The 24,234-nt window shown below is 40.4% G+C and overlaps 1 protein-coding gene across 2 annotated transcripts in view; it reads left to right on the top strand.

Annotated features, from left to right (window-relative positions):
* Positions 1-7,712: 7,712 nt before the first annotated feature.
* ubr2 (ubiquitin protein ligase E3 component n-recognin 2) overlaps positions 7,713-24,234 on the top strand; it is a 141,158-nt gene continuing 124,636 nt past the window's right edge. For both annotated transcript variants that reach the window (XM_060831419.1, XM_060831418.1), the window contains exons 1-2: positions 7,713-7,817; positions 18,330-18,589. In XM_060831419.1, coding sequence (XP_060687402.1) covers positions 7,740-7,817; positions 18,330-18,589 — 338 coding nt within the window. In that variant the 5' untranslated portion in view covers positions 7,713-7,739. The remainder of the gene's footprint in view (positions 7,818-18,329; positions 18,590-24,234) is intronic.

Below are 24,234 nucleotides of genomic sequence, written 5' to 3'. Positions count from 1 at the left end.
AACACATCAGCAGTCTGGGACATTCGACCTTGGACCTTCGGGTGACCGTCCTCCAAGGTGGACTACAGGACAGGCAATCACGAAAAGTGGCCAAGCTGAGGCTAATAGCCAAGCTCGGTACCCATTAGGGGATGCCTCAACTGGGACATTGGCTTCATATCCCACTACAGGTGACCCATTGCACTATATATACACATACACACACACACACACCCTCTCACATACCCTCATACATACTTAAATCCCTTTACACTCACACTCACACTCACACATATACACACACCCTCTCACAGACACTCATAAGACCCTTCCCCCACTACCCCCACAACAACACACACACACCCACATGCACACATACACATATAAAGTTTGTGGGTTGAATTTATACTTGCAGAATTACATTCTACTTTGCTCGAAAACTGCATGAATCCATGTAAGATGCTGTAAATCCATTTTTTAGACAAGAATCAGTCTGATCATTGTGGCATAGACAGCCTCACAGGGGGCTAACACCTTCAATACATTTCTGGGCCGACATGATACCAATTGTTAAAGTTCACTTGAGAATGTAACTTTTAAAAAAAAGTTTTGCAATTTACATATGAAAGAATTGAAACCAACATGGTCATTCTAAAAGATGAGAGCCTCAATAAACAATCCAGGCCTTTTTCAATCTATAATTTCAGTTACATCACACTGTAAACCTTTGCTATAAATTCTGTGACTTACAATCTTATTTTCCACAATCACCTGATAAAGGAGCAGAGCTCCAAAACTAGTGCTTCCAAATAAACCTATTGGATTATAACCTGGTGTGTGATTTTTAACTCTGTATCCAAATGGCTAGTTCTTCCTGTATTCCATGTGATTTAACTTTGCTGACCAGTCTACCATGAGGAACCTTATTGAACGCCTGACTGAAGTCCATACAGATCATGTTGACTGTTCTACCTTCATCAATCCTCTTTGTTACTTGGAGTCATGGAGTCAAAGAGATGTACAGCATGGAAACAGACCCCTCAGCCCAACTGCCTCCAATTCTGGCAACATCCTTGTAAATCTTTTCTGAATCCTTTCAAGTTTCATAACATCTTTCTGATAGGAAGGAAAACAGAAATGTAAGCAATATTCCAACAGTGACCTAACTAATGTACTATACAGCTGCAACATGACCTCCCAACTTCTGTACTCAATATTCTGACCAAGTCTTATACCTATCTCCCCTCACTTTAAAGTTGTGTCCCCTCGTGTTTGCCATCCCCATACTTGGAAAAAGGCTCTCCCTGTCCACCCTATATAACCCTCTGATTATCTTGTATGTCTCTATTATGTCACCTCTCAACCTTCTTCTCTCTAACAAGAACAGCCTCAAGGCCCTCAGCCTTTCCTCGTAAGACATTCCTTCCATACCAGGCAACATCCTAGTAAATCTCCTCTGCAACCTTTCCAAAGCTTCCACATCCTTCTTATAATGCGGTGACCAGAACTGTACACAATACTCCAAGTGTGGCTGTACCAGAGCTTTGTACAGCTGCAGCATAACCTCCTGGTTCTGGAACTCAATCCCTCTATTAATGAAGGCCAAAACACTGTATGCCTTCTTAACAACCCTGTCAATCTGGGTGGCAACTTTCAGGGATCTGTGTACATGGACACCAAGATCTCTCTGCTCATCTGCACTCCCAAGAATCCTACCATTAGCCCAGTACTTTGCATTCCAATTACTCTGGCCAAAGTGTAACACCTCTCACTTGTCCACATTAAACTCCATTTGCCACCTCTCAGCCCAGCTCTGCATCCTATCTATGCCTCTCTGCAACCTACTACATCCTTTGTCACTTTTCACAACTCCACCGACCTTAGTGTAGTTGGCAAATTTCCAAACCCACCCTTCTAAGCCCTCATCCAGATCATTTATAAAAATGACGAACAGCAGTGGACCCAACACTGACCCTTGTGGTACGCCGCTAGTAACTGGATACCAACTACATCAACTACAACCCTCTGTTTTCTTTCAGCAAACCAATTACTGATCCAAACTGCTATGTCTCCCACAATCCCATTCCTTCGCATTTTGTGTAATAGTCTACTGTGGGTAACCTTATCGAACACCTTGCTGAAATCCATATACACCACATCAACCAGTTTACTCTCATCTACCTGTTTAGTCACTTTGTCAAAAAACTCAATAAGATTCATTAGGCATGAGCTACCCTTCACAAAACCGTGCTGTCTGTCCCTGATCAGATTTTTCTTTTCTAGATGGTTCTAAATCCTATCTCTTATAACCTTTTCCAACACTTTACCAACAACTGAAGTGAGACTCACTGGTCTGTAATTAACAGGGTTGTCTCTACTACCCTTTTTGAACAGGGGAACCACATTTGCTATCCTCCAGTCCTCAGGCACCACTCCAGTAGACAATGATCATTTGAAGATCAATGCCAAAGGCTCGGCAATTTCTTCCCTTGCTTCCCAGAGGATCCTAGAATAGATCCCATTCGGCCCAGGGGACTTGTCTATTTTCACACTCTGCTGTATTTCTAATTCCTCTTCCTTGTGAAACTCAATCTCTTCTAGTCTAGATGCAAATATCTCTGTATCTTCCTCACCAACATTTTCATTTTCTATAGTGAACACTGTTGAAAAATATTTATTTAGTGCTTCCCCTATCTCCTCACAACTTCCCACTAATATCCTTGATTGGCCCTAATTTAACTTTCGTCATTCTTTTATTCCTGACATACCTATGGAAAGCCTTAAGGTTAACCCTGATCCTATCCGCCAACAACTTCTCATGTCCCCTCCTGGCTCTTCTGAGCTCTCTTTTTAGGTCTTTCCTGACTTCCTTGTAACCATCAAGCGCCCTAACTGAATTTTCACATTTTGTCCTAACATAAGCCTTCTTCTTCTTGACCAGGGATTCTACTTCCTTAGTAAACCACGGCTCACGCGTTCTATATCTTCCTCTCTGCCTGACAGGTACATAATTATCTAGGACACACAGGAGTTTTTCCTTGAATAAGCTCCACATTTTTAATGTGCTCATCCCCTGCAGTTTCCTTCCCCATTCCACGCTTCCTAAATCTTTCCTAATTGCACCGTAATTCCCCTTCCCCCAATATCTTCTGATTCATGATACAGCTGCCTAATGAAACTTAGTTTTGGGTTTAAAAACTCGATCCTCAAATATTATTCTCCTCAGTTTATCAAAGGCTGAGGTAGCACATTGAAGGCAATGATAAGTTTCAATGGCTATATATATCTTTGTCAAGAGGAGTCACTCATGGTATAAACACTGGTTAGTTTTTCCAAGATTTATTTGTTGACCTTAATTGATGGCAGGGATGTGTTGCGCTGTGAAAGCTGGTCAGAATAGAACTTAGCTTTCCCGGCTGATGATACAACGGGACAAGTCAGATCTCAGAATAAAAGTGTCTGATTGATCATAACCTTTTAAAATTTTAGTTAATGCGTTGGTCAGTCATTGAAACATTATCATTCAAGGCTGTAGGGTTTCTTTAACAATAGTTCCTTCCATAATCATAGAATTAAAAAAAAACAAGCTGTCTATACACAGAAGACAGGTTAGATACATCATAAAATACATAGCAAACCGAGTTTCAATCTGTTTCCTAAGGCCATCAACTTACAGATATTCAATTGCACAAAAATTACCTCTTCATATCAAATTTTAAAAGTATACTTTCCTGTGAATGTTTTGAATATATTTGTATAAAAACTTAAAAAACTGAGAGCTTAAACCTTCTCAGCTCCTAACAACCTTTAGGTTTCTCAACAAACTTTTCTTGGAAGCTACCAATTAAACTTTTCTAGTGAGATGCCTGTGTTTTCCCTGAACTGTCCTGAACTCCGCTGGGGAGAGAAGCTAAACATGTTTCTGACCATAATCAGGTCTCTTCCAAATTAATTTAAAATACCTCCAATCTCTGGGTTTTCTAAACGAAAATCAATCTTTGATTATTCTGAATCGAAAACATGCTTTCAATGTTTACCCATGTGTCATAAATCAGTACAGTAAGAACAATTTTCAATTAACACATGACGGGTATACAGCAACTTGCTTTCTGAGGAACACTCAACAAAGGTCACTGTTTCACAAGTACTTTGACAATTGATTTTATTTCAAAGAAAACTTTCATAAGAACAAGCTACATTAATCTGCCTCTCTGGTAACATTTGCCTTCCAAAAGTTACGCTAATATATATAAATCATGCAGTTTTCAAGATAAATGAAAAGACCCATTTTCTTCTCTTCTTCAGAGAAGGATAGAGTTTCGTTTTTATGTGAGCACACAGGCATCAGTGTATTTGAGCTTAATGACTTTAGTTGAAATCGTTTTGGCTTTATACTGAAGTCAATGCAGTTTCTCTATTTGTTCTGTAAATTACCCTTATGCTAGCGGGTGATTTTCTGGTGACGAGATTCATTGAAGCAGTGAGGAAGATGAAGAAGATGTTCATGCAATTATTCAGCCTTGCTTGGCTCCAGACATCACTAAGATGGGTCTGTGGTGATTCCACTGATAAGGAGCAAAACTTGCATGTCATTGTTGGACATGCAAAGGATGGTGACTAATTTGTATCGACAGCTTTTTTGGAATATTCACCCCAATTTTGGATTCTTAATTGTCATAGGCTTTTGTGTAATCAAAAAGTCCAAGAACAACAGTTGGTGCTATTGATTGAATTTTTCTTTAATTTGTTACTACATGAAGCTCATTTCTGTTATTCGTCTTGAGGGGTGAAAACCACACTGCAGCTTGGAAGGGACAACTGAAGAAGAACCTTGCAATAATCTTCCTTGTGGCATGCAGAGAGGGACCTTTTTGTTGATTCTGGAATCAGATTTGTCTGCTGTTGAATAAAATCATCACACAGCATTTCTGAAATTGCTTGGCATGCACTTCTCTTCCCATTTGAGGAATACCAAGTTGTGTAGCTGCACTAGAAATATCTTGTGACAGTTGTTGAATCTCGTACTTTCTTTTCACTCACTAGTTATTTTTTACATAAAGGGTTTTAAGCTGTACTGTTGCCTTCAGACACCTGAAAGATTGCTGTTCTTCCCTTCAGTTCTGAGAAAGTTTCAGGCTGCAAATGTTTTGCACCTTTGCTCAAGTAGGTCCTCTTTTGGTCACTTTTATCAAAGCAGTCAATATTTGCTGATAGAGAGACCAAAGACTTCTTCACAAATGTTTGTTTTATTGGACTTTAGAGGTGATCAGGTGCTGTTTGGCCTGACTATAGTTTCAGATGGCTGGAGGTTGAGAGGATAGCCGTGAGGTATTCACCTTGATGGGATTGTTGAGACTTCAATTTTAATTTTCTTGCAATGTTCCTTCTGTTGTTTGAGGTCCAGACTGATTGAGATTTTTGCATCAGGTAATGGTTCTGCATCTTATCACCAGAAATGAAAGGCCTCAGTTCTGTGAAGAGCACACGGAAGTTATGAGAGTTTCCCTTCAAGCAGAGAAGATGAGGTTTGCAATCGTTTTGATTGAGTAAATGAGGATAATCTGCTTTCTCCTCAGAAAGGTCAATAATTCGGGATATGAGTTTAACAAAATTCTAAGAAAAAAACCAGAGTTGAGGTAATTATTTTGTATTATGTTTAATTATAATCTGTAATGTGCTACCTGAAAGGGTCTTGGAAGCAGATTCCATGGCAACATCAAAAAAGAATTAGGTAAGTATTCAAAGGGCCAAAATTATAGGATTATGGGAAAGAGCAAGCAGTCGGACTGAATGAGTAGCTCTTACAAATAATTGACATAGCTACAATGAGATAAATGGTCTCTTTCTGTGTTGTAGAATTCTATGATTTCATGATGAATCTCATTTTCATTTGTCCAGTGCAGTTTCTAATCATTCTGAAACTATTATCAGACTGGCCAATCATGCTGAAGGATATGTTTCAAGGCTATTTGATTATAAGTTGAAACATATTATTTTAACCTTGTGGAAATTACACCTGAGGCCACATTTATAAGAATGGGAACGATATTTGACTGCAATTTGAAACAAATACTCTTAACCTTATACAGATTACAGCTGAGGCTACAATTGTTTTTGGAACTTTGGAAAGTACTTGGATGCATTGTTGAGAAGAACCAACACAACAATAATTAGATTTGTGAAATAAATTGAGTGGATTATCTCTCAGGTTGGCTGCTTTGTCACCTTTATATATATTGACACTGCTGGTCCTCCAAGGCAATGCCTCCTTTCTTCTGCAAGCATGTGCAGGCTCTGTCAGATTGCTATCTGCCTTTGCTCTGAGCTCTCCAGACAGCTCCAGTTTTCTGTAGGTCTTGGAACTGGTAATTGGGCACCAATTCAGCTGGTGGTTTGGGACAAGGGAAAGAAAAAAAAATGCAATGGTTATACTATCATCCACAATCCACCCAATTACTAGTGAGAGGATGATGATGAGCTGCCTTCTCGAATACGTGATTTGGAGGTACAGGTATTGGACTGGGGTGTACAAAGTCCAACAGGTTTATTTGGAAACACTAGCTTTTAGACTGCTGCTCCTTCATCAGGTGGTTGTGAATTCAAGGAATACAAGTCATGTTCTGGAATACAAGTGAATGGTTTTCTTGCCATTTCAGAGGGAGGTTGAGTCGATGAGATTGTTGTGGATCTGGAATTCTAAACCAGACAACTATTAACATCAATCTAGTAGTTTTATGGTCACCATACCAATATTGATATGTTATTCCAAGTCTGAGGCATGTTTCCACCTTAGGATTGAAAGTCTGTCTGGAGCAGCACGCCTCACTTGATAAGCCTCCTTTGGTTTACAGCTTGCTCAACATTAGAGGGCACGGCTATTGAGATTGGTTCTCTCCTCCACTACTTACATAATCATGCTGTTGCAGAGCAATTGCAGCATGTAGGTACTGTTGCATTAAAGTTAGGATTTAGGGAATTCATGAACTTTTTGCTTTGGTAATGCAATAATACTAAAGTTAATATAACAAAACAAACTAGGGATGCTAGAAATATGAAACAAAAATAGAAAATACCGGAGAAACCTAGGGGTCTGGCAGCATATGTGGAGAGAAAGCAGAGTTAACATTTCAGATCAGTGGCTTCCTCAGAATTTAGAACACTGAAGGTATGGTCAGCTGACATAGGATTTGGTTTATGTTTTGATATTTCTGAATAGTCAGTGCAATAACGTGCACATTTTATTCAGGATCAAACAAAAACAGGACAACTATAAGAAAGATGATTATAAAAATATCATCTAATCAAGATAATGTTAACAGAAAATTCTGGAAATACTCTAAACAAGACACAGCATCTGTGGGGGTATCTTTAGGGTGAATATGAGAGCATTTTCTATTTTGAGTCTAGATTTCTAGTATTTGTTGAAAGCCACAGGCTGGTATTGTCTGTTTTTAGTTCAGATTTCCAGAATTTGCAGTACTTTGCTTTTGTGTTCATATCAAACTTTTTTTTTGGGGGGGGTGCAGAAATTAAATTTAGTCACATATAAATTGGTCAACAAGTTGACTCTTTTAGCAGTTAAAACGTTTGCAAAAACTTTTCAGTCACAAACAAAGTCGGTTTGTCTGATGGTTGGTGTTGAAATTACAATAGGGTACTATTGACTGGGGAGCCCATGTCTAAGGAGAGCGGATGTTTGGCCTTGGTGACGATCATTTCCGGTTGGAGATCTGCTCCTTTCTTGGGCCTAGAAATCCAAGATGGCGGCCACGGAGTCGGAAGAGGTTCCGGCCATCCCGAAGTTTTTAATGGACTGTTCGGCGAAGGACATCGCCTTGGTATGAAATACACTGTACCCTTGTTAATCTTTTGCTAACAAATAGTGTTGGGAAGCGTTGCTCAGTCTGGTTTGTTCTCCGCTCAGGCAGCAGTTTGCCTTTCTCAAACCGTCAGGTTGTTGCTATGTAAAGACCTCTCCCAGGCCTGCGGTGGTGTCCTCCGAACTGCTGAGACATGGTGTCCCACCGATCAGGTGAAAGGACAAGCTCTTATAGGGTTCTGTACGAAACCTGAAGATGATCGTTTTTATTTCTCCCTCCCGTCACTTGTTTTAGATTTGAAGGTCCATTTATGTTGTTAACTTAGCGGACTCAGCACTTCCTGCTGTTGATGTGAAGTTACAATCTCATCAGAAACAAATTCTTTAACATCCACTGTCATGAGATGTGGCTAATAATTAATTATCCCGAATCCGGATTCAGAGGAGCCAATTGGCGACAGAAAACGAGCCTAAGCAGTTAAAATGTTCATTGGCCGTTAAATGTTAATTGGCCACACTCCAGATGTCTCAGATATAGCCATTCGGTAGTCTGTTACTATTATACATAAATGTTTCAGTTGTGGAGTGTTTCTTTTCATTCAGGTAAGTTATATTGCTATTTGAAGAGGATTTAAAGCCTTGTGGACGTGCCAAGATATTTAATCTGTCTGTATTACATAAAAGGTGTTTCAGGGGTGTCATTTTTCCCAACAATAAAACATTTCACAAATGAAAGACGTCATGTGACCAGGATGCTAGAAATGCTTTATAAATATTTTGATTTCTTATATTTGTGAGTGGGTAAAATAGTCAATTTGATTCAATTAGTTGAAGGATAAATGTTGGTCAGGAAATGGTGCTAACCTGCCAACTACATAAGTAGTGCCACCTCAAAGAAAAATAACCTCAGGATGTCAAAGCATGGTGTGGCCAATTTTTGAAGTATTGCATTAAGGGAACATGATTGTCAGTTGCACACAGCACTGAATCCCTGAGCCAGTACTTCGTATTTATCCCAGATTGCTCTTGAAATGGTGATGATGAGGTGCTTTCTTGTCTGTTTTGTGTAGATGTTCCCAAAATACTGTTAGGCAGAGAGTTCCAGGAATTAAATCCAGTGACACTGAAACGATGATAATTTCAAGCTGTAAAGGTCTTCAGGCAGAGAACGGCCCTTTGCTCATCAAATCTGCACAGATTAAAATTAAAAACCTAGCTATTTTCATCCCATTTTCCAGAAGTTGGCCCATAGACCGTGACAACCCCTACCTACAGCACTTTCAAAGCCTCCAGAAATGGTTCTCCCTATGTATCCTCAGCCCCACGCTTGCAGCCATGCGCTGCCATCTTCTCTCACTCCAGTCAACCCTGCCCCACCTCAGGGCCTTGCTTTCTCAGACCTGCAAACCTGCAGTCTGACGCCACCACCAAAAGGTTATTTCATTCCTCATCCCAACTGCTTTCCGTCGGGACCATTCCCTCTGTGACTCCCTCTCGAAGTCCACACTCCCCACCAACTTCTCTTCCACACCTGGCACCTTTCCCTGCGACCACAAGAGATGCAAGACCTACCACCACACCTCCCCCTTACCCCGTTGCCTATTGCAATTCAGCCTACCTTTACCCCAGCCTCATGCCCATACTGCTACCTATTTCTCAGTCTTCGTTCCTAACCTTGATGAAGGGTCCTGCACAAAACATAGACTCTCCTACTCCTTTGATGCTGCTTGATCCACTGTGCTTTTTCCAGCTACACATTTTATTGACCTTGACTTTCCAGCATCTACGGTCCTCACTATTACCATAGCCTTGTATGCTTTAGCATCATAAATGAGCATCTAAATACTACTTAAATGTTTTGGGGTTTCTACCTCTATCACCCTTACAGGCAGTCTGTTACCGATTCGCACCACCCTGTATGTGAAAATATTTTCTCCATGTCCCTTAGACCATAAGACATAGGAGTGGAAGTAAGGCCATTCGGCCCATCGAGTCAATCATGACTGATGGGCATTTCAATTCCACTTACCCGCATTCTCCCAGTAGCCCTTAATTCCTTGAGACATCAAGAATCTATCAATCTCTGCCTTGAAGAAATTTAGCGTCATGGCCTCCACTGCACACTGCGGCAATGAATTCCACAGGCCCACCACTCTCTGGCTGAAGAAATGTCTCCGTATTTCTGTTCTGAATTGACCCCCTCTAATTTTAAGGCTGTGTCCACGGGTCCTAGTCTCCTTGCCTAACGGAAAAAAATTCCTAGCGTCCACCCTTTCCAAGCCTTGTATTATCTTGTAAGTTTCTATTAAGTTTCCCCTTAATCTTATAAACTCCAATGAATACAATCCCAGGATCCTCAGCCATTCCTCGTATGTTAGACCAACCATTCCAGGGATCATCCGTGTGAATCTCCGCTGGACACGTCCCAGTGCCAGTATGTCCTTCCTGAGATATGGGGACCAAAACTGGACACAGTACTCCAAATGGGGCCTAACCAGAGCTTTATAAAGTCTCAGTAGCACAACGGTACTTCTAAACCTCCTGCCCTTTACCTTAAATCTGTGCTTCCTCATCTCTCACCTGTCAACAAGAGATAAAGTCCACCCTGTATATGCCCCTCATAATTTTATATATCTCAGTAATGTCCCCCCTCAGTCTCTTTTGCTCCAAGGAAAACAGCCCCAGTCTATCCGATCTCTCTTCGTAACCAGAACACTCCAAGTCAGGATGGGAAGCAACGTTGAAGGGAATGGAGATGACAGAGTTCCCATGTAACCACGGCCCTTGTGCTCCTAACAGTGGCCATGGGTTTGGAAAGCGCTGGCTAAGGAACCTTCGTGATATTCTGTTGCATATCTTGTAGATTGTAGATGCTATTGTATGTTGAATGAACTGCCAGAGGAAGTGGTATCTGGAGGCCCATTACAATGTTTAAAAGATATTTGGACAGGTACATGAGCAGGAAAGTTTAGAAAGATATGGGCCAAACCCAGGCAAATGCGACTAGTTTAGTTTGGGAAACTTGGTCAACATGGATGAATTTGATTGGAAGGTCTGTTTCTGTGTTGTATGACCCTACAACACCGCTGCTACTAAGCATCAGTAGTGGAAGAAGTGAAAGTTTATGCTTTGTCCTGGATGTTGTCAGGCTTCTTGAATGTTGTTTCAGCTGCACACTTTCATTATTGTTCGCCAAGAGCTAGGGAGAAATTCACTGCACCAGAATACAGCCTTGGGGAAACTTCTCTAAAACATGGAAGAGCATACAGAATCTAGTTTGAGGTGTCATCTGAGGAACAGTGTCTCTGACAGTGCATTGCTCCCTATCCTTGGGGTCAGTCATTTAGGACGATCTATGTGGGATGGATTTAATGAATGAGAAGATTAGAGCTTCCAGGAACAACAGATGATAGATAGGGGACTTCCAGGAATTTAGGGCTCCTAGGATTGGGGTATTGTTGGTCACAGTCTGTGAGAAATAGTTGGAAAGTCAGTGGAGTAGCAGCAACAACAGAATGGCTGATTTCAGTTATGCATGTGAAGGAATCCAAAACAACCTGGGCACTTTTCTTAGAATTTATACTCAAAAATTGTTTCCTGAAATGTCCATTATTACCCATCACATAACTATCTCATCAAAACCATTTTGAGGGGGGGTATTTGAAAAACTGCATGGAAAACCTACAAAAATAGTCAGGTGGAAATTCAAGTACATGTTAAAAGCTGGTGCCTTAGGCCTAATTGTAATAAAATGTAGTTTCTCCAGAGGTTGTTTGTACAGTATTTGTGATTAAATTTGGGCCTGCTGTAATTTGGTTTGCAAATTACCAAGTATAGGCATTCCAAAGGCAGAATAGCTGTAACCTACGGTCATGAAGGATGACTAGTTTCAGCTTGGACTGCTAAGTTTTTGAAGACTTAGGCAGCCATGTCCTGAAGCAAGCAGTCGACCTTTCTTCAGATTAAATCTCTGATTTCATGAGGCTTGAGAAATCTTTCAACTCTACTGAAGACCTTAGTAGGCACAGTTTCTAAGGCTCACTATATGTTCCAGTTTTATTCTCTAAAATGAAGGCGAAATGCATGCTAATATCTCTGTGAGTATGCTTGGTACTCGGATGTCTCATTCCTGATGAAGGGCTTATGCCCGAAACGTCGACTTTCCTATTCCTTGGATGCTGCCTAACCTGCTGTGCTTTAACCAGCAACACATTTTCAGCTGTCTCATTAGGCCGACTATTTCAAATAAACCTGTCATTTTCAGCTTAAGTAAAGTTCTCAAACTGTGGAGAGGAGTTCGGATCTATAATCAGCTGAATCTGATGTGTGTTAATTATGAGCCAAGCTGACGTTTCTGTTCAAAAACCTGTATTGCAATGATATGTACGAATTCTGATGTCAGACCCGAATTGGAACCTGGCCTGACTGCAGAACAAAGTGAGGAGTATGTCTGAACCTGAACCTGTTCTCAAATGTCTCTTGAGATCATTGGTGTCACCTAACCTTTTTGTTTGAATTCTTGCAGTCCAACTTTCATTTAGTCCACAATATTGAGTCAATTCAGCAACACCTATTTGTGTTACTATGGAAGCTTTGTTCCTTTTGACTGTATTAATACAGTTGGCCATGTCATTTTTCACTGTCTTCGTAATGTGATTTCACTTACAGAATTTTTTTTCGATTCGTTTGTCTCTAATTTTAAGCAATGGCTTGTCTCCTAATCCTGTGGCTTGCCTCCTAATCGAGGGATTAAGGGCTATGGGGAGAATGTGGGTAAGTGGAGTTGAAATGCCCATCAGCCATGATTGAATGGCGGAGTGGACTCGATGGGCCGAATGGCCTTACTTCCACTCCTATGTCTTATGGTCTTAACTACCTCACCACTAATTTACATTAACGTTGGATGTTCTTTAGATTTCATCATTTGCGTGGGACTCCTCAGTGAAGTTATACATCATGTCACTTTTTGCACTTGGCCAATTATGTATGTGGGCTTAATTCTTCACAACCTTTTGAATCAAATTCAAGTCAGAAGGCAGAAATTTATTCATTTTCATTTTGTCATGGGAAATGGATGGCTAATTAAACTTGAGAAAGTGGTGGTGAGCTGTATTCTGAAATAGCTTGAGCCTTTGAGTGTAGGGAATTGCAGAGTTTAGACCCAGAGATGGTAACGGAGCAGCAATTATATGTCTGAGTCTGAATAGTATGTGGTTTCAAGAAGAAGTTGGAGGTGGTGGTGCACCCATGTATCTGAAATCGTTGTCCGTCACCAAACTTGGTCAAATGCTGCCTGATGTCAACGGCAATCATTGTGACTTCCCTTCTAGAGTTAGAGTTGGGTCTTTTGTCCATGCTTCGATGAATGATGAAGGAAGATCAGGAGCTTATTGGTCCTGGTGGAACTAAAATTGGGCATGAGCAAACAGTTATGTTTATTTCGATTTTTCGGTGATCTGTAACACAGACCTCAGATCCCTGCATGGCATTACCTTCTGGAACCCAAAGTCCGTGTGAATGTTCTTGGCAATTGCATAGCTTAGAGGCACTTTGGTAGTAGGTTATTGCTGAGTCAGTCCCTCTTGATAGCATCACTCTGTCAACAACCCCCTCCATAATCTTGCTGATCATTGAGAGTAGATCGACTGATTAGTAATTGACTAGTTTTGATTTGCCCTGCTTTGTGTACAGGACATATGTAGGAATTTTTCACATTGCTGGCTAGTTGTAAATGTTGTATCTATATTGAAACTGCCTAAGCAGGTTTGAACCTCAAGCAGACCAGAATCGTCAATTTGGATATACCAAAGAGTTTCTCATTGAATTTCTATCTCTGGCTGCTCACTCAGCTTTACCGAGAAATTTTGCACCTAAAGTATTTTCTTCAACCTTGTGCTGTTTTACAAACTCCCGTGTGTTACTCATGACTGATATTACCAACTTTCATCTCTGTGAGATCATACTTCCACCTTTCACCAACTCTCATTCAAAATAGCTTTGGCATGTCTGGACCACGGCACCATAACTTCTATCACCAGGTAAGGAAGCAGGTCCCAAATCAGCATTGGAAGGTGGAAACCAGATAGGTGTTTCTGGACAGCATTCATTATACCTGAGCATTGCGGAAGTATATATATCCGACAAATGATTTGGAACCAATCGATAAGCTAGCAGCCATGTGACAAATTAAGGCACCTGTTTTCTCTGTACAAATTTTGTTCAAACGTACACAAATGTCCATGCAACAATCGTTGCAAAACCATATGAACTGAGTCATAAAAGAGAAATGTTTTTCGAAACCTGAAAATCATTATGCAGACCAAAGAAGATAATTATAAATATTGGCATCCATTTCATAAAGAAAGGAGCTTGCTGAATCAATTCTTCCTTTGATTTAAAGACCAAGAGAACTGGAGAAACATGTTGAGGAGTTGGATAGAGTCACACAGTACAGAAACTGACCCTATGTTCCAACTCGCCCATGTCGACCAGATTTCCTAAACTGAACTAGTTCCATTTGCCTGCATTTACCCTATTTCTCTCTAAACCATTCATATCCAAATGTCTTTGAAATGTTGTAATTGTACCCACCTGGAGGCATAGAGAATAGGATTACTCTTCAGTGCGGTTTAAATGTCTATAATGGTACTGTTGAGATGAAAGAGATGAATAGTTTCTAATATCATTCCAATATTTCTTGTCTAGTGTAATATGATTTATGCTTTTCACTAGTCATGGTAAACTTTTATGGTCTTGGTAAAAGCATGTTGACGACCTTGCGTATATATTCAGTGACTGAGCTCCTTAGTAAAGAAAAACAAAATTTGGTCTATCAAGGTGGATCTCACTCTGTGATCAGACTTGTCCAGTATTATCATGAGCTGGATACTAGTCTTTATTTTGTTTTTATTACTCTGGCTATTGGTTTGGCATTTTTGGAAGAATCTTAATGTAATGTACAATCAACTATCAAGCAGTCTCAGAATGTGGACCCATGGATTGCATTAAAGTAAGGTCCCAGTGAATGTCTACAGATGTGGAAATGGATCACTGATAACATCCTGTGCCTGAATGAAATAGTTGATTCAAGCCCCATTCCTGGTGCATAGGAACTTGTGGTTTTGGAGCCTGTTACTTGGTCCCTCAAGTATGCTGTGCTGTTCAATGAGATCATGAATAATCTAAATGCTCCATTCCCAGGAGCCTTTCATACCCTTACTTATAAAGAAACTATCTTCTCCTGCCATAAAAATATTCAAAGACTATTTCCACTGCATTGTCAAGGAGAGTTCAAAAGACTCCCAATTCTGAGAGAGTATCTTTCTTTTTCTTTGTCTTAAACTGGGCAACCTGAATTTTAAATTTTCTCAGGAAAGGTTACATTTCCTTCAGCACTGGTCAAGACCCTTCAGGACCGTGTATGTTTCAATTAAGTCCACTTCTTATTCTTCTAAACTTGAACCTAGTCCAGCCTGCCCAGTCATTGCTCATAAGGCAACCTGTCTATTCCAGGTATTAGTTGAGTAAATCCCCTCAACTGCTTCCAACATATTTACATCCTCCCTTAAATAAGGGGAGCAGTGCCATACACGATAGTTAGTGGTCTCACTCATGCCTTGTATAATTAAAGCACAGCTTTGTAATTTTGTCTTCAAGTCAGCTTGCAATAAAAAGTAACATTCCACCAGCTTTCCTAACTACTTGAGGCTACATATCAGGCATTATTCTGCTTTGCAGTGTCTTACCATATTGATTATTTGCTTTTTCAATTCATCCTGCCAAAATGGACAATTTCGCAACTTTCCCACGTTAAACTCTGCCACATGTTTGTCCAGTCTCTGAAGGATGCTACAGAGGGATGTGATTGTCCTCTTGACAACTTAGTTTCTACTTTCATTTGAATTGTCAGCAAATTTATAAACCACACGTTTGATCCCTTCATCTCAGTTATGTACATAAATTAATAAAATGTTGAGGTCCCAGCACTGATCCCTATGCGCACACCCAATTCATTCCATCTTGCAACCGGAAAATTACTCAATTATGCATTGCAAACCAGCCGTCCAGCCAACTGAGCTCATCAGCTACCCTACTTCTGATATGGCACCATATTAAGTCAAATGTCTTGTGGAAATTGAGCAGATAATAAATGCTGACGTTGAATATAGTGCTATGGAGGCACTTGGACCATAAGATATAGGAGCAGAAATTCGGCCATTCAAACCCCTGAGCCTGTTCTGCCATTCAGTCATAGTTGATAAGTTTCTCAACCCGATTTTCTCGTTTTCTCCACGTAATCCTTCATCCCCTTTACCATTAAAAAAAACTATCTATATCCATCTTAAATATACTCAGTGACCAGACCTCCACCAGCCTTCTGTGGCAGTGAATTCCAGAGATTTGCCACACTCTGACTGAAGAAGTTTCTACTTCTCTCTGTTCTCCTTACTCTGAGGCTTTGCCCTTGGGACCTGGTCTGTCCTACCAATAGAAAGATCTTCCCAAAATCCACTCTGTCCAAGCCCATCAGTATTCTCTAAGTTTCAGTTAGATCCCCTCTCATCCTTCTAAGCTCTATAGTTGAAATTTATTCATTGGGTTCTTTTGTTTGTGTGCGTTGGTCAGCTTTTACATTTTAATCAGTAGGTATGCAATTAATTTTTGCTATTTTAAAAAATTTTACAGTTTGTAAATTGGCTGCAGCACCATGACATTTCTGGATTAACAAGAAATGCACTACACAAATATGTCTTTGTTGACTTGTCATAACTGTCATGTTCTTTTTCCTGAGGTTCTTGCACACTTGATGTAACTGCAAATGCTAACTTTTGTGAATAAGCAAAATTTATTAAGTGCAGTACAATACAAACTTTGGAGAAACCCTGAACATGCTTCGCCATGCTCATGAAGCATGTCCAGGGAAGTTCTGTGAACAAGGAAAGCAGCCCTTCCTTCATACAAAATATTTACATCACAGACAGTAATGCCCACAAGACAACCCCAGTCATTCCCTCACAGTCATGTGCCACTGAAGACAACCCTCAGCCACACCCTCTCAGTCACATGCCACTCAAGACACTATGCAGTGACCATATCATCTCCAGAAACAGTGTAATGCAAATCATCCCTTAATGTCCAGATCTGGTGTGAATTGTTTTCTTTAACTCCAGATGGTTGTCAGAATTCCAACTCTCATGTTCTTATTGATTTCTGAATAGGAGATGATGACAATGTAAATTGCTCTCAATGGCAAGGAAATAGCCATGTAAATGTAGGAGATGATGATGTAAATTTCTACAATCTATCTTTCAATTAGAGGCAACCAACCTTGCGTCAGGACATCCAATTTCCTGCAGGTGATCAGACCAAATTAATTCTTTAATATCTCAATAACCTCCTTGGATTTGGACTCGTGCTTTGGTGCAAGACCAAGTGACCACCAACTGAACAAGTGTATGGTTTGTATTGCACATTTAACTTGGAAGGATGTTTCAAGGACTTAACAGACCACAAATGAGGCAAATACAATCCATGATCTAGTTTGCTATTCTGATTGCAGCCATGAACTTTGTTGGCTTCCTTGCACTATCTATCATCCAAGTTTGGGAGAAGATTTGTAGCTCGGGTGCTCGTTGTTGTGGTTCTGTTCGCTGAGCTGGGAACGAGGACATGCCGCAACCCAAAGGACTAGCCACATTACCATACATCAAGAGCATTTCTGAACTGACAGCCAGACTACTGCGACCACTAGGACTCATAACAGCACACAAACCAACAGCCACTCTCAGACAGTAACTCACCAGAACGAAGGACCCGATACCCAGCATGAGCAAAACCAATGTCGTGTACAAAATCCCATGCAAGGACTGCACAAAACACTACATAAGACAAACAAGAAGACAGCTAACGATCCGCATGCATGAACACCAACTACCCCCAAAATGACACGACCAGCTATCCTTAGTAGCCACACACGCAGATGACAAGCAACATGAATTCGACTGGGACAACATTACTATTATAGGACAAGTCAAACCGAGAACAGCCAGGGAATTTCTCGAGGCATGGCACTTATCCACAGATTCAATCAATGTGCACATCGATCTGGACCCAATACACCGACCACTGCAACAGACAGCTGGAACTGACAACCGGAAGCGGCAGATTCAAACCACTACAAATGCCGGAGGAAAGATCACCGAAGTGCTTCACAGGAGGCTCCCAAGCACTGAGGTTGTCACCGAGACGGGAACGAAATGTCTGCAACACAAATTCCCAGTTCGGCAAACAGAACCACAACAACTATCTATCATGCTTGACAAAATTTGGTTGATTGCCTCAGAAAAATGTAACGAATGTGAAGTTTACAATGAATATTTGACCTTTTATGCCTGATATAGCTAGCTTGCTGCACAACTAATGAAATTGCTAAGAGCCAATTTCACACATTACAATTTAGTGTATGTATATTTGTTTTAAATATTAGTGTCTTGTTATTGATATTAATGTGTGCCATTGTCATCTTTCTTAGAACTGGCTTCAAGCAACAGATTTGACCAGAGATGTGTACCAGCATCTTGCTGATTACGTACCAAAGATTTACTGTAGAGGCTCTAACCCTAATCCACTTAATGAAGAAATGTTGGCACAGCATATTTTATTGGGGCCAATGGAATGGTACCTGTGTGGAGAGGATCCAGCTGTGGGAATAACAAAACTTGAAAAGGCAAATAAGTCATCTCAGCTGTGTGGGCGTGTTTTCCAAATTGGAGAGCCTACCTATTCATGCAGGTACAAAACTCCAAGCACATTATGAGCTGTTGAAACTGTCTTAGTTACGTTTATTGTGTTGGCAAATGTTTGATAATAAAAGAAGTTATTGAATCACACCATAGTATTATTGTTTTATATTTTGGCATGGTCAGAAGATTGGCAATGATCAGTTAAGGAAAGGTGCCTGCTGTTCACTATGCTCCCAGCTGCTCAGATGTTTTTGTAGGCTTTTCAATGGTGGATTGTGACACCAGTTGTCGGAGCAAATGCAGCATCTTCCACAAGGAACCTGTGGTATGTTTGAGAGCAGGCAGAATCATAGCATCCCTACAGCACAGAAAGAGACCATTCAGCCCATCAAACCTATACTGACCCTCCAAAGAACATTCTAGCTAGGCTTAGAACCCGACTCTATCCCTCTAATCCCACTTTTACCATGGCTAACCTATCCAGCGTGTATCTCCCTAGACAATGTGGGGCAATTTAGCACAGCCAGTCCACTTAACCTTTGGATTGTGGAAGGAAACCGGAGCACCCAGAGCTAACCCACACAGTCATGGGGAAAATGTGCAAACTCTAAGCAGTGAGTCACCAAGGGTGGAATCGAACACGGGTCCCTGGCGCTGTGAGGCAACAGTGCTGACCATTGAGTCACCGTGCCATCCCCTAGTCTGTGAAACAAATCTCTCTTCACCAAGTATGATTGAAGAATTCCTGCTGAAACAATTCTCACTAAGGAAGTGTGAAACAGGATATAGATTTTAATTTAATAAGATTTAAATAATATGCAGAAAACAAAATGAAAATTTGGAAAGAAGGATGGGCAGATGAGTGAGAGAATGTAAAAAAAGACAGTCCATAAAACTCAAGTCACGTTGTTTAAATTGTTCTTCAAAATTCTCCAATACAAATTTATTATGAAGGAGCAGGACTGTACACATGTAAAGCTACATTTTCAGAGCCACAGAGGTATTTGGCAGTCTGACTCCTCCACCTCTATACCCTCTGAAAGATTTTTTAATTCTTCTTATTCTGGCCTTTTGACCGTGACTGATTTTTAATCACTATAACATTGGTGGCTTGCCTTCAGATCCAAATGCTCAAAGCTTTGGAATTCCTTCTCAAAAGTTCTTTATGTCACTATTTCTCTTAAGTTAGTTTGAAATACTTCTTGGGAGTTTTACATTTTTTGACCAAACTTCTGGTTACCTGTTCCTGTAGGTGACTTCAGGTGACTTAATATTAAATTTTCTTTGAATTTGCTGCTGTGAAATGCCATGGGATGTTGTGCTATGTTTAAAATTTTATGAAAGTATGACATGTTGCTGGCATGCTAATGCTACTGAGATATTTGAAGACAAAGTAGAGAATTTATAAATCAAGAGTAATGCTGGTGAATGTTTTGGTCTGATGTTCAGGTGAGTTGTATGTATCTCAAATTTCCATTGTTCATTTTAACTCTGTAGAACAGCAGCACAATTGGCGTTTTATGTGACACCTTTGAGAATTCAAAAATTCCAAGGTGCTTACAGGGGTAATAGTTTGCAAAATAATGACTGAGCTACATAATTAAATTTCAGGAAAGGCAGTCATAAGCTGGATGGAGAAGATATATTTTAAGGAGAAAGTGCTCAAGAAACTGTATTCTGGCAGCATGTATGGAGAAAGAAACTGAATTAACATTTCGAGTATATCACATTCTTTTGAATTGGAGGGAGCTGGAAAACTGCTTTTACGCTGTGAAAAAGAGATTGGGGATATAATTGAAACAAATTGTGATGGTGCTCAGGGCAAAAGGCAAAAGAACGGCATTAAAGAAGGTGTTTATGGCAGAAAATATAGGCGGAAGTGGGTACTGCAGATGCTGGAGATTAGAATCAAAATTAGAGTAGTGGTGGAAAAGCACAGCAGGTGCTTTTGCCCAAAGCGACGATTTTCCCGCTCCTCGGATGCTGCCTGATCTGCTGTGCTTTTCCAGCACCACTCTAATCATGGCAGAAAATATGTCAATTCAGCTGAGAGAAACTCTTGCAAACAAGAAATGAAATCAAGGAAAGTGGAGGTAATCAAAATGAGGGACAGTTCATGGCTTGAAATTGTTCAACTGAATGTTAAGTTCTGGAGTCCGTTTAGTGCCTCAGCAAAAAATGAGGTACTGTTTCTCCAGCTTAAATCGAGTCTTGCTGGAACACTATAGCAAGTCTAGGACAAAAGTGGTAGCACTGATGGAGCCATTCCTAAATTGCATTGCTTGCCCAATTTATGTGTTGGTGTTTCCTCAGTGCATCAATTGTAGAAATGAACATCTTTCTGCTAAAGTTGCTCCTTGTTAGTCTCCAAGGAAAGAGAAATATCCCATTGGAGTTTATTGGCTGGGCAGATATTCCAATGTTGACATAACACTTTGACAGTCAAACCTGATCATCCTCTTCCTCCATCAAAGTGAAGACTTGGCTGATTGCAACTTTTCAAGTCTTTCTCCAAATTTATTGCTACTGATGTGATATAATTTTCACTTCTTTAAATGAACTGATCCCTTTGGCAATATTTCACTCTTTAGTTTTTAATTCTGAGCTGAACTTGACATTTTTAGTTGGAGGTTTGTTGCTCCAAGCTGAATTAAGAATATGGAGTATAAGTATGGCATACATTATTTCTAAAATGTCTGAGCATCAGTAAACTGTACTGAGACTTTTTTCACTTGTTAACATATTCTAATTGAAGAAAAAAAAAGCATGTTTGGTGAATTGGCCATGCTAAATTGCCCATAGTGTTAGGTGCAGCAGTCAGGGGTAAATACGGGGTCTGGGTGGGTTACTCTTCGTAGGGTCGATGTGGACTTTTTGGGCTGAAGGCCTGTTTCCATGCTGTAAGGAATCTAATCATCCAAGTGGATGAATGTTAGAAAGTGAAATTACAGAAATTCATTGTATCATTTATTTTAAAAATTTGCGCAACTTAAAATCTTTTTGAATTTAATAATCTGCAGAAATTGAACAACAAATATGCATTGCAGGCAGCCTGATGAAACATGTGACAGAGAGGAACAAGCAAGAAGCATACTCTGTTTTGTTTTCTTTGCCCTTGCTCTTTAAATTGCCTTAATTTTCTACTGTGTTAGGAATCTACATCTTCAGTTTCTGATGTTAAATATTAATAAATAGAGAACCCAGGCAAAGCTCAAATAAAAATACTTTTCTGAACAGTAGTGCTTGCACAATTACATTTTATGGGATACATGTTAGAAGGGATCTTGCTTTCATTGCAAACAGCGCAGGTTGTGAATCCTGGGTTTTGTTTTCCTGTGGCATTAAATTTGATGCCAGTGCAATGGGTTATGTAACATGACGTTTGTCGTAATTTGTGCAATGCAAGTTCTTTCCTGTCTTGTAACTGATCATAAATAAAAGCTTCATACATTGGATTGAAAACACAGCAATCTGTTTGTTTTCTGAAGAGGGTCTCATCATTTCATACATACTTTCAGTAACATTGAATACTGGCCCATTGTCAACTTGCTATCATTGGCAATACCTTTATCTTTGGTTGTCGAACTCTAATTAGCAGGAAATCAAAATTTTAAAATTAATCGTTGCTTCAGAGCTTATGGATAACATATTGTTTTACTACTAAATTGTTATAATGCAATGTTCGTATGTGAAACTAGCCATGAAATTACATTGTAGTCTGTATAACAATTAAGGCTTTGCTGACCAATGTTGTGAACTGCAGTTAATTATCACTTACCAAATCCCAAAGTGGATCATGTTTGTAAATCTGTTCAAAACGTACCCTATTGAGAGAAATAACTGAAATGCATTCTTGATACCTTCTGAATAGTCTTTAATTTGTGCTAAAAATGATAAGTTAAACAATAAGGTTCTGTCATTTAGTTTTTGGCCAGTCAGCTCCAGCTTTTAGTATACAGGGTACCTTCACTGGCACAATGACATTAATTAGTGGAAAGCTAAGACACATGAATCGCATAGTTAAGGACAAAATTTTTGGGGAGGGCTATAAAGGCATAGTTGTATGCCCCTACCTTTGGGCCAGAACATATTCAAGTTCCCAACTGCTTCAGAGGTATGTCATAATAGATCTCAATAAACTGATTAACGATCTCTGCAATTCTGCAGAGTCCCGAAGCTAAGGTTCTTGAACATGTATCTGAATAAGTTATTGAATGTGGAAGGGCTGGTTTAGAAAGTGATTAATCAATTTTGGAATAACCTTGGCTTTATTAATTGGGACATAGAATACATAAATACCATGCTGAATTGGTATAAGGGCACTAGTTTGGTCTCATCTGTAGTATTGCTTCCAGTGCTGGGTGCTACACTTTTTAAAAAGTTGTGAAGGCATGAGGAGAATGCAGAAAAGGGTCATGCAAATAATTCCATGAAGAATTTCAACTAGATGAATAGCTCAGAGGTTTTCAGTTTGCCTTCTTTGAAGAAGAGAAATCTGAAGATATTTGATACAGAGATATTCAAAATCGTGAAGGGCCTTGGACATGTAGATGGGGAAAAATTCTTGACAGTGGTGGAAGAATTGAGAATTAGAGGACATAGATTCAAGGTAATTGGCAGAAGCAATGATGAGCTGAAAATGTGTTGCTGGAAAAGCGCAGCAGGTCAGGCAGCATCCAAGGAGCAGGAGAGTCGACGTTTCGGGCATGAGCCCTTCTTCTGGAATGAGGAAATTGTGTCCAGCAGGCTATGATAAAAAGTAGGGAGGAGGGACTTGGGGGAGGGGCGTTGGAAATGCGATAGGTGGAAGGAGGTCAAGGTGATGGTGATAGGCCAGAGTGGGGGTGGGGGCGGAGAGGTCAGGAAGAAGATTGCAGGTTAGGAAGGCGGTGCTGAGTTTGAGGGATTTGACTGAGACAAGATGGGGGGAGGGAAAATTAGGAAACTGGAGAAATCTAGGTTTATCCCTTGTGGTTGGAGGGTTCCTAGGCAGAAGATGAGGCATTCTGCCTCCAGCCGTCGTGTTGCTATGGTCTGGCGATGGAGGAGTCTAAGGACCTGCACGTCCTTGGTGGAGTGGGAGGGGGAGTTGAAGTTTTGAGCCACGGGGTGGTTGGGTTGGTTGGTCTGGGTGTCCCAGATGTGTTCCCTGAAACGTTCCGCAAGTAGGCGGCCTGTCTCCCCAATATAGTGGAGGCCACATTGGGTGCAGCGGATGCAGCAAATTATGTGTGTGGAGGTGCAGGTGATCCTTCCATATCCGCCACAAATTCACCTGCACCTCCACACACATCACTTACTGCTGAACACACTTTCCTCATTCCTGCAGAAGGGCTCGTGCCCGAAACGTCAACACTCCTGCTCCTTGAATGCTGTCTGACCTGCTGCGTTTTTCCAGCAACACATTTTCAGCTCTTATCTCCAGCATCTGCAGTCCTCACTTTCTCCTCGAAGCAATGATGACAAAAGGAAACCATTTTATTTCATGCAGAAAATGGTTAAGATATGTACAGTGTTTCATGAGAGTATAGTAGAGGTAAATTTAGTCAAGTATTTAACAGGAAATTTGCTTGTTAGTTGAAAAGGAATAATATATTGCATTAGAATGAGAAGTTGGCTGCATGGTGTTCATTGAATTGCTGAGTCAGAGAAACACAACTGACCGATTGGGCTGGTTGGTCTCCTGTTATGCTG

Source organism: Hemiscyllium ocellatum, chromosome 10, assembly GCF_020745735.1.
Source record: "Hemiscyllium ocellatum isolate sHemOce1 chromosome 10, sHemOce1.pat.X.cur, whole genome shotgun sequence".
NCBI lineage: Eukaryota > Metazoa > Chordata > Chondrichthyes > Orectolobiformes > Hemiscylliidae > Hemiscyllium > Hemiscyllium ocellatum.
Note: the sequence above shows the minus strand (reverse complement) of the source record. Positions and strands in the feature narration are given on the sequence as shown.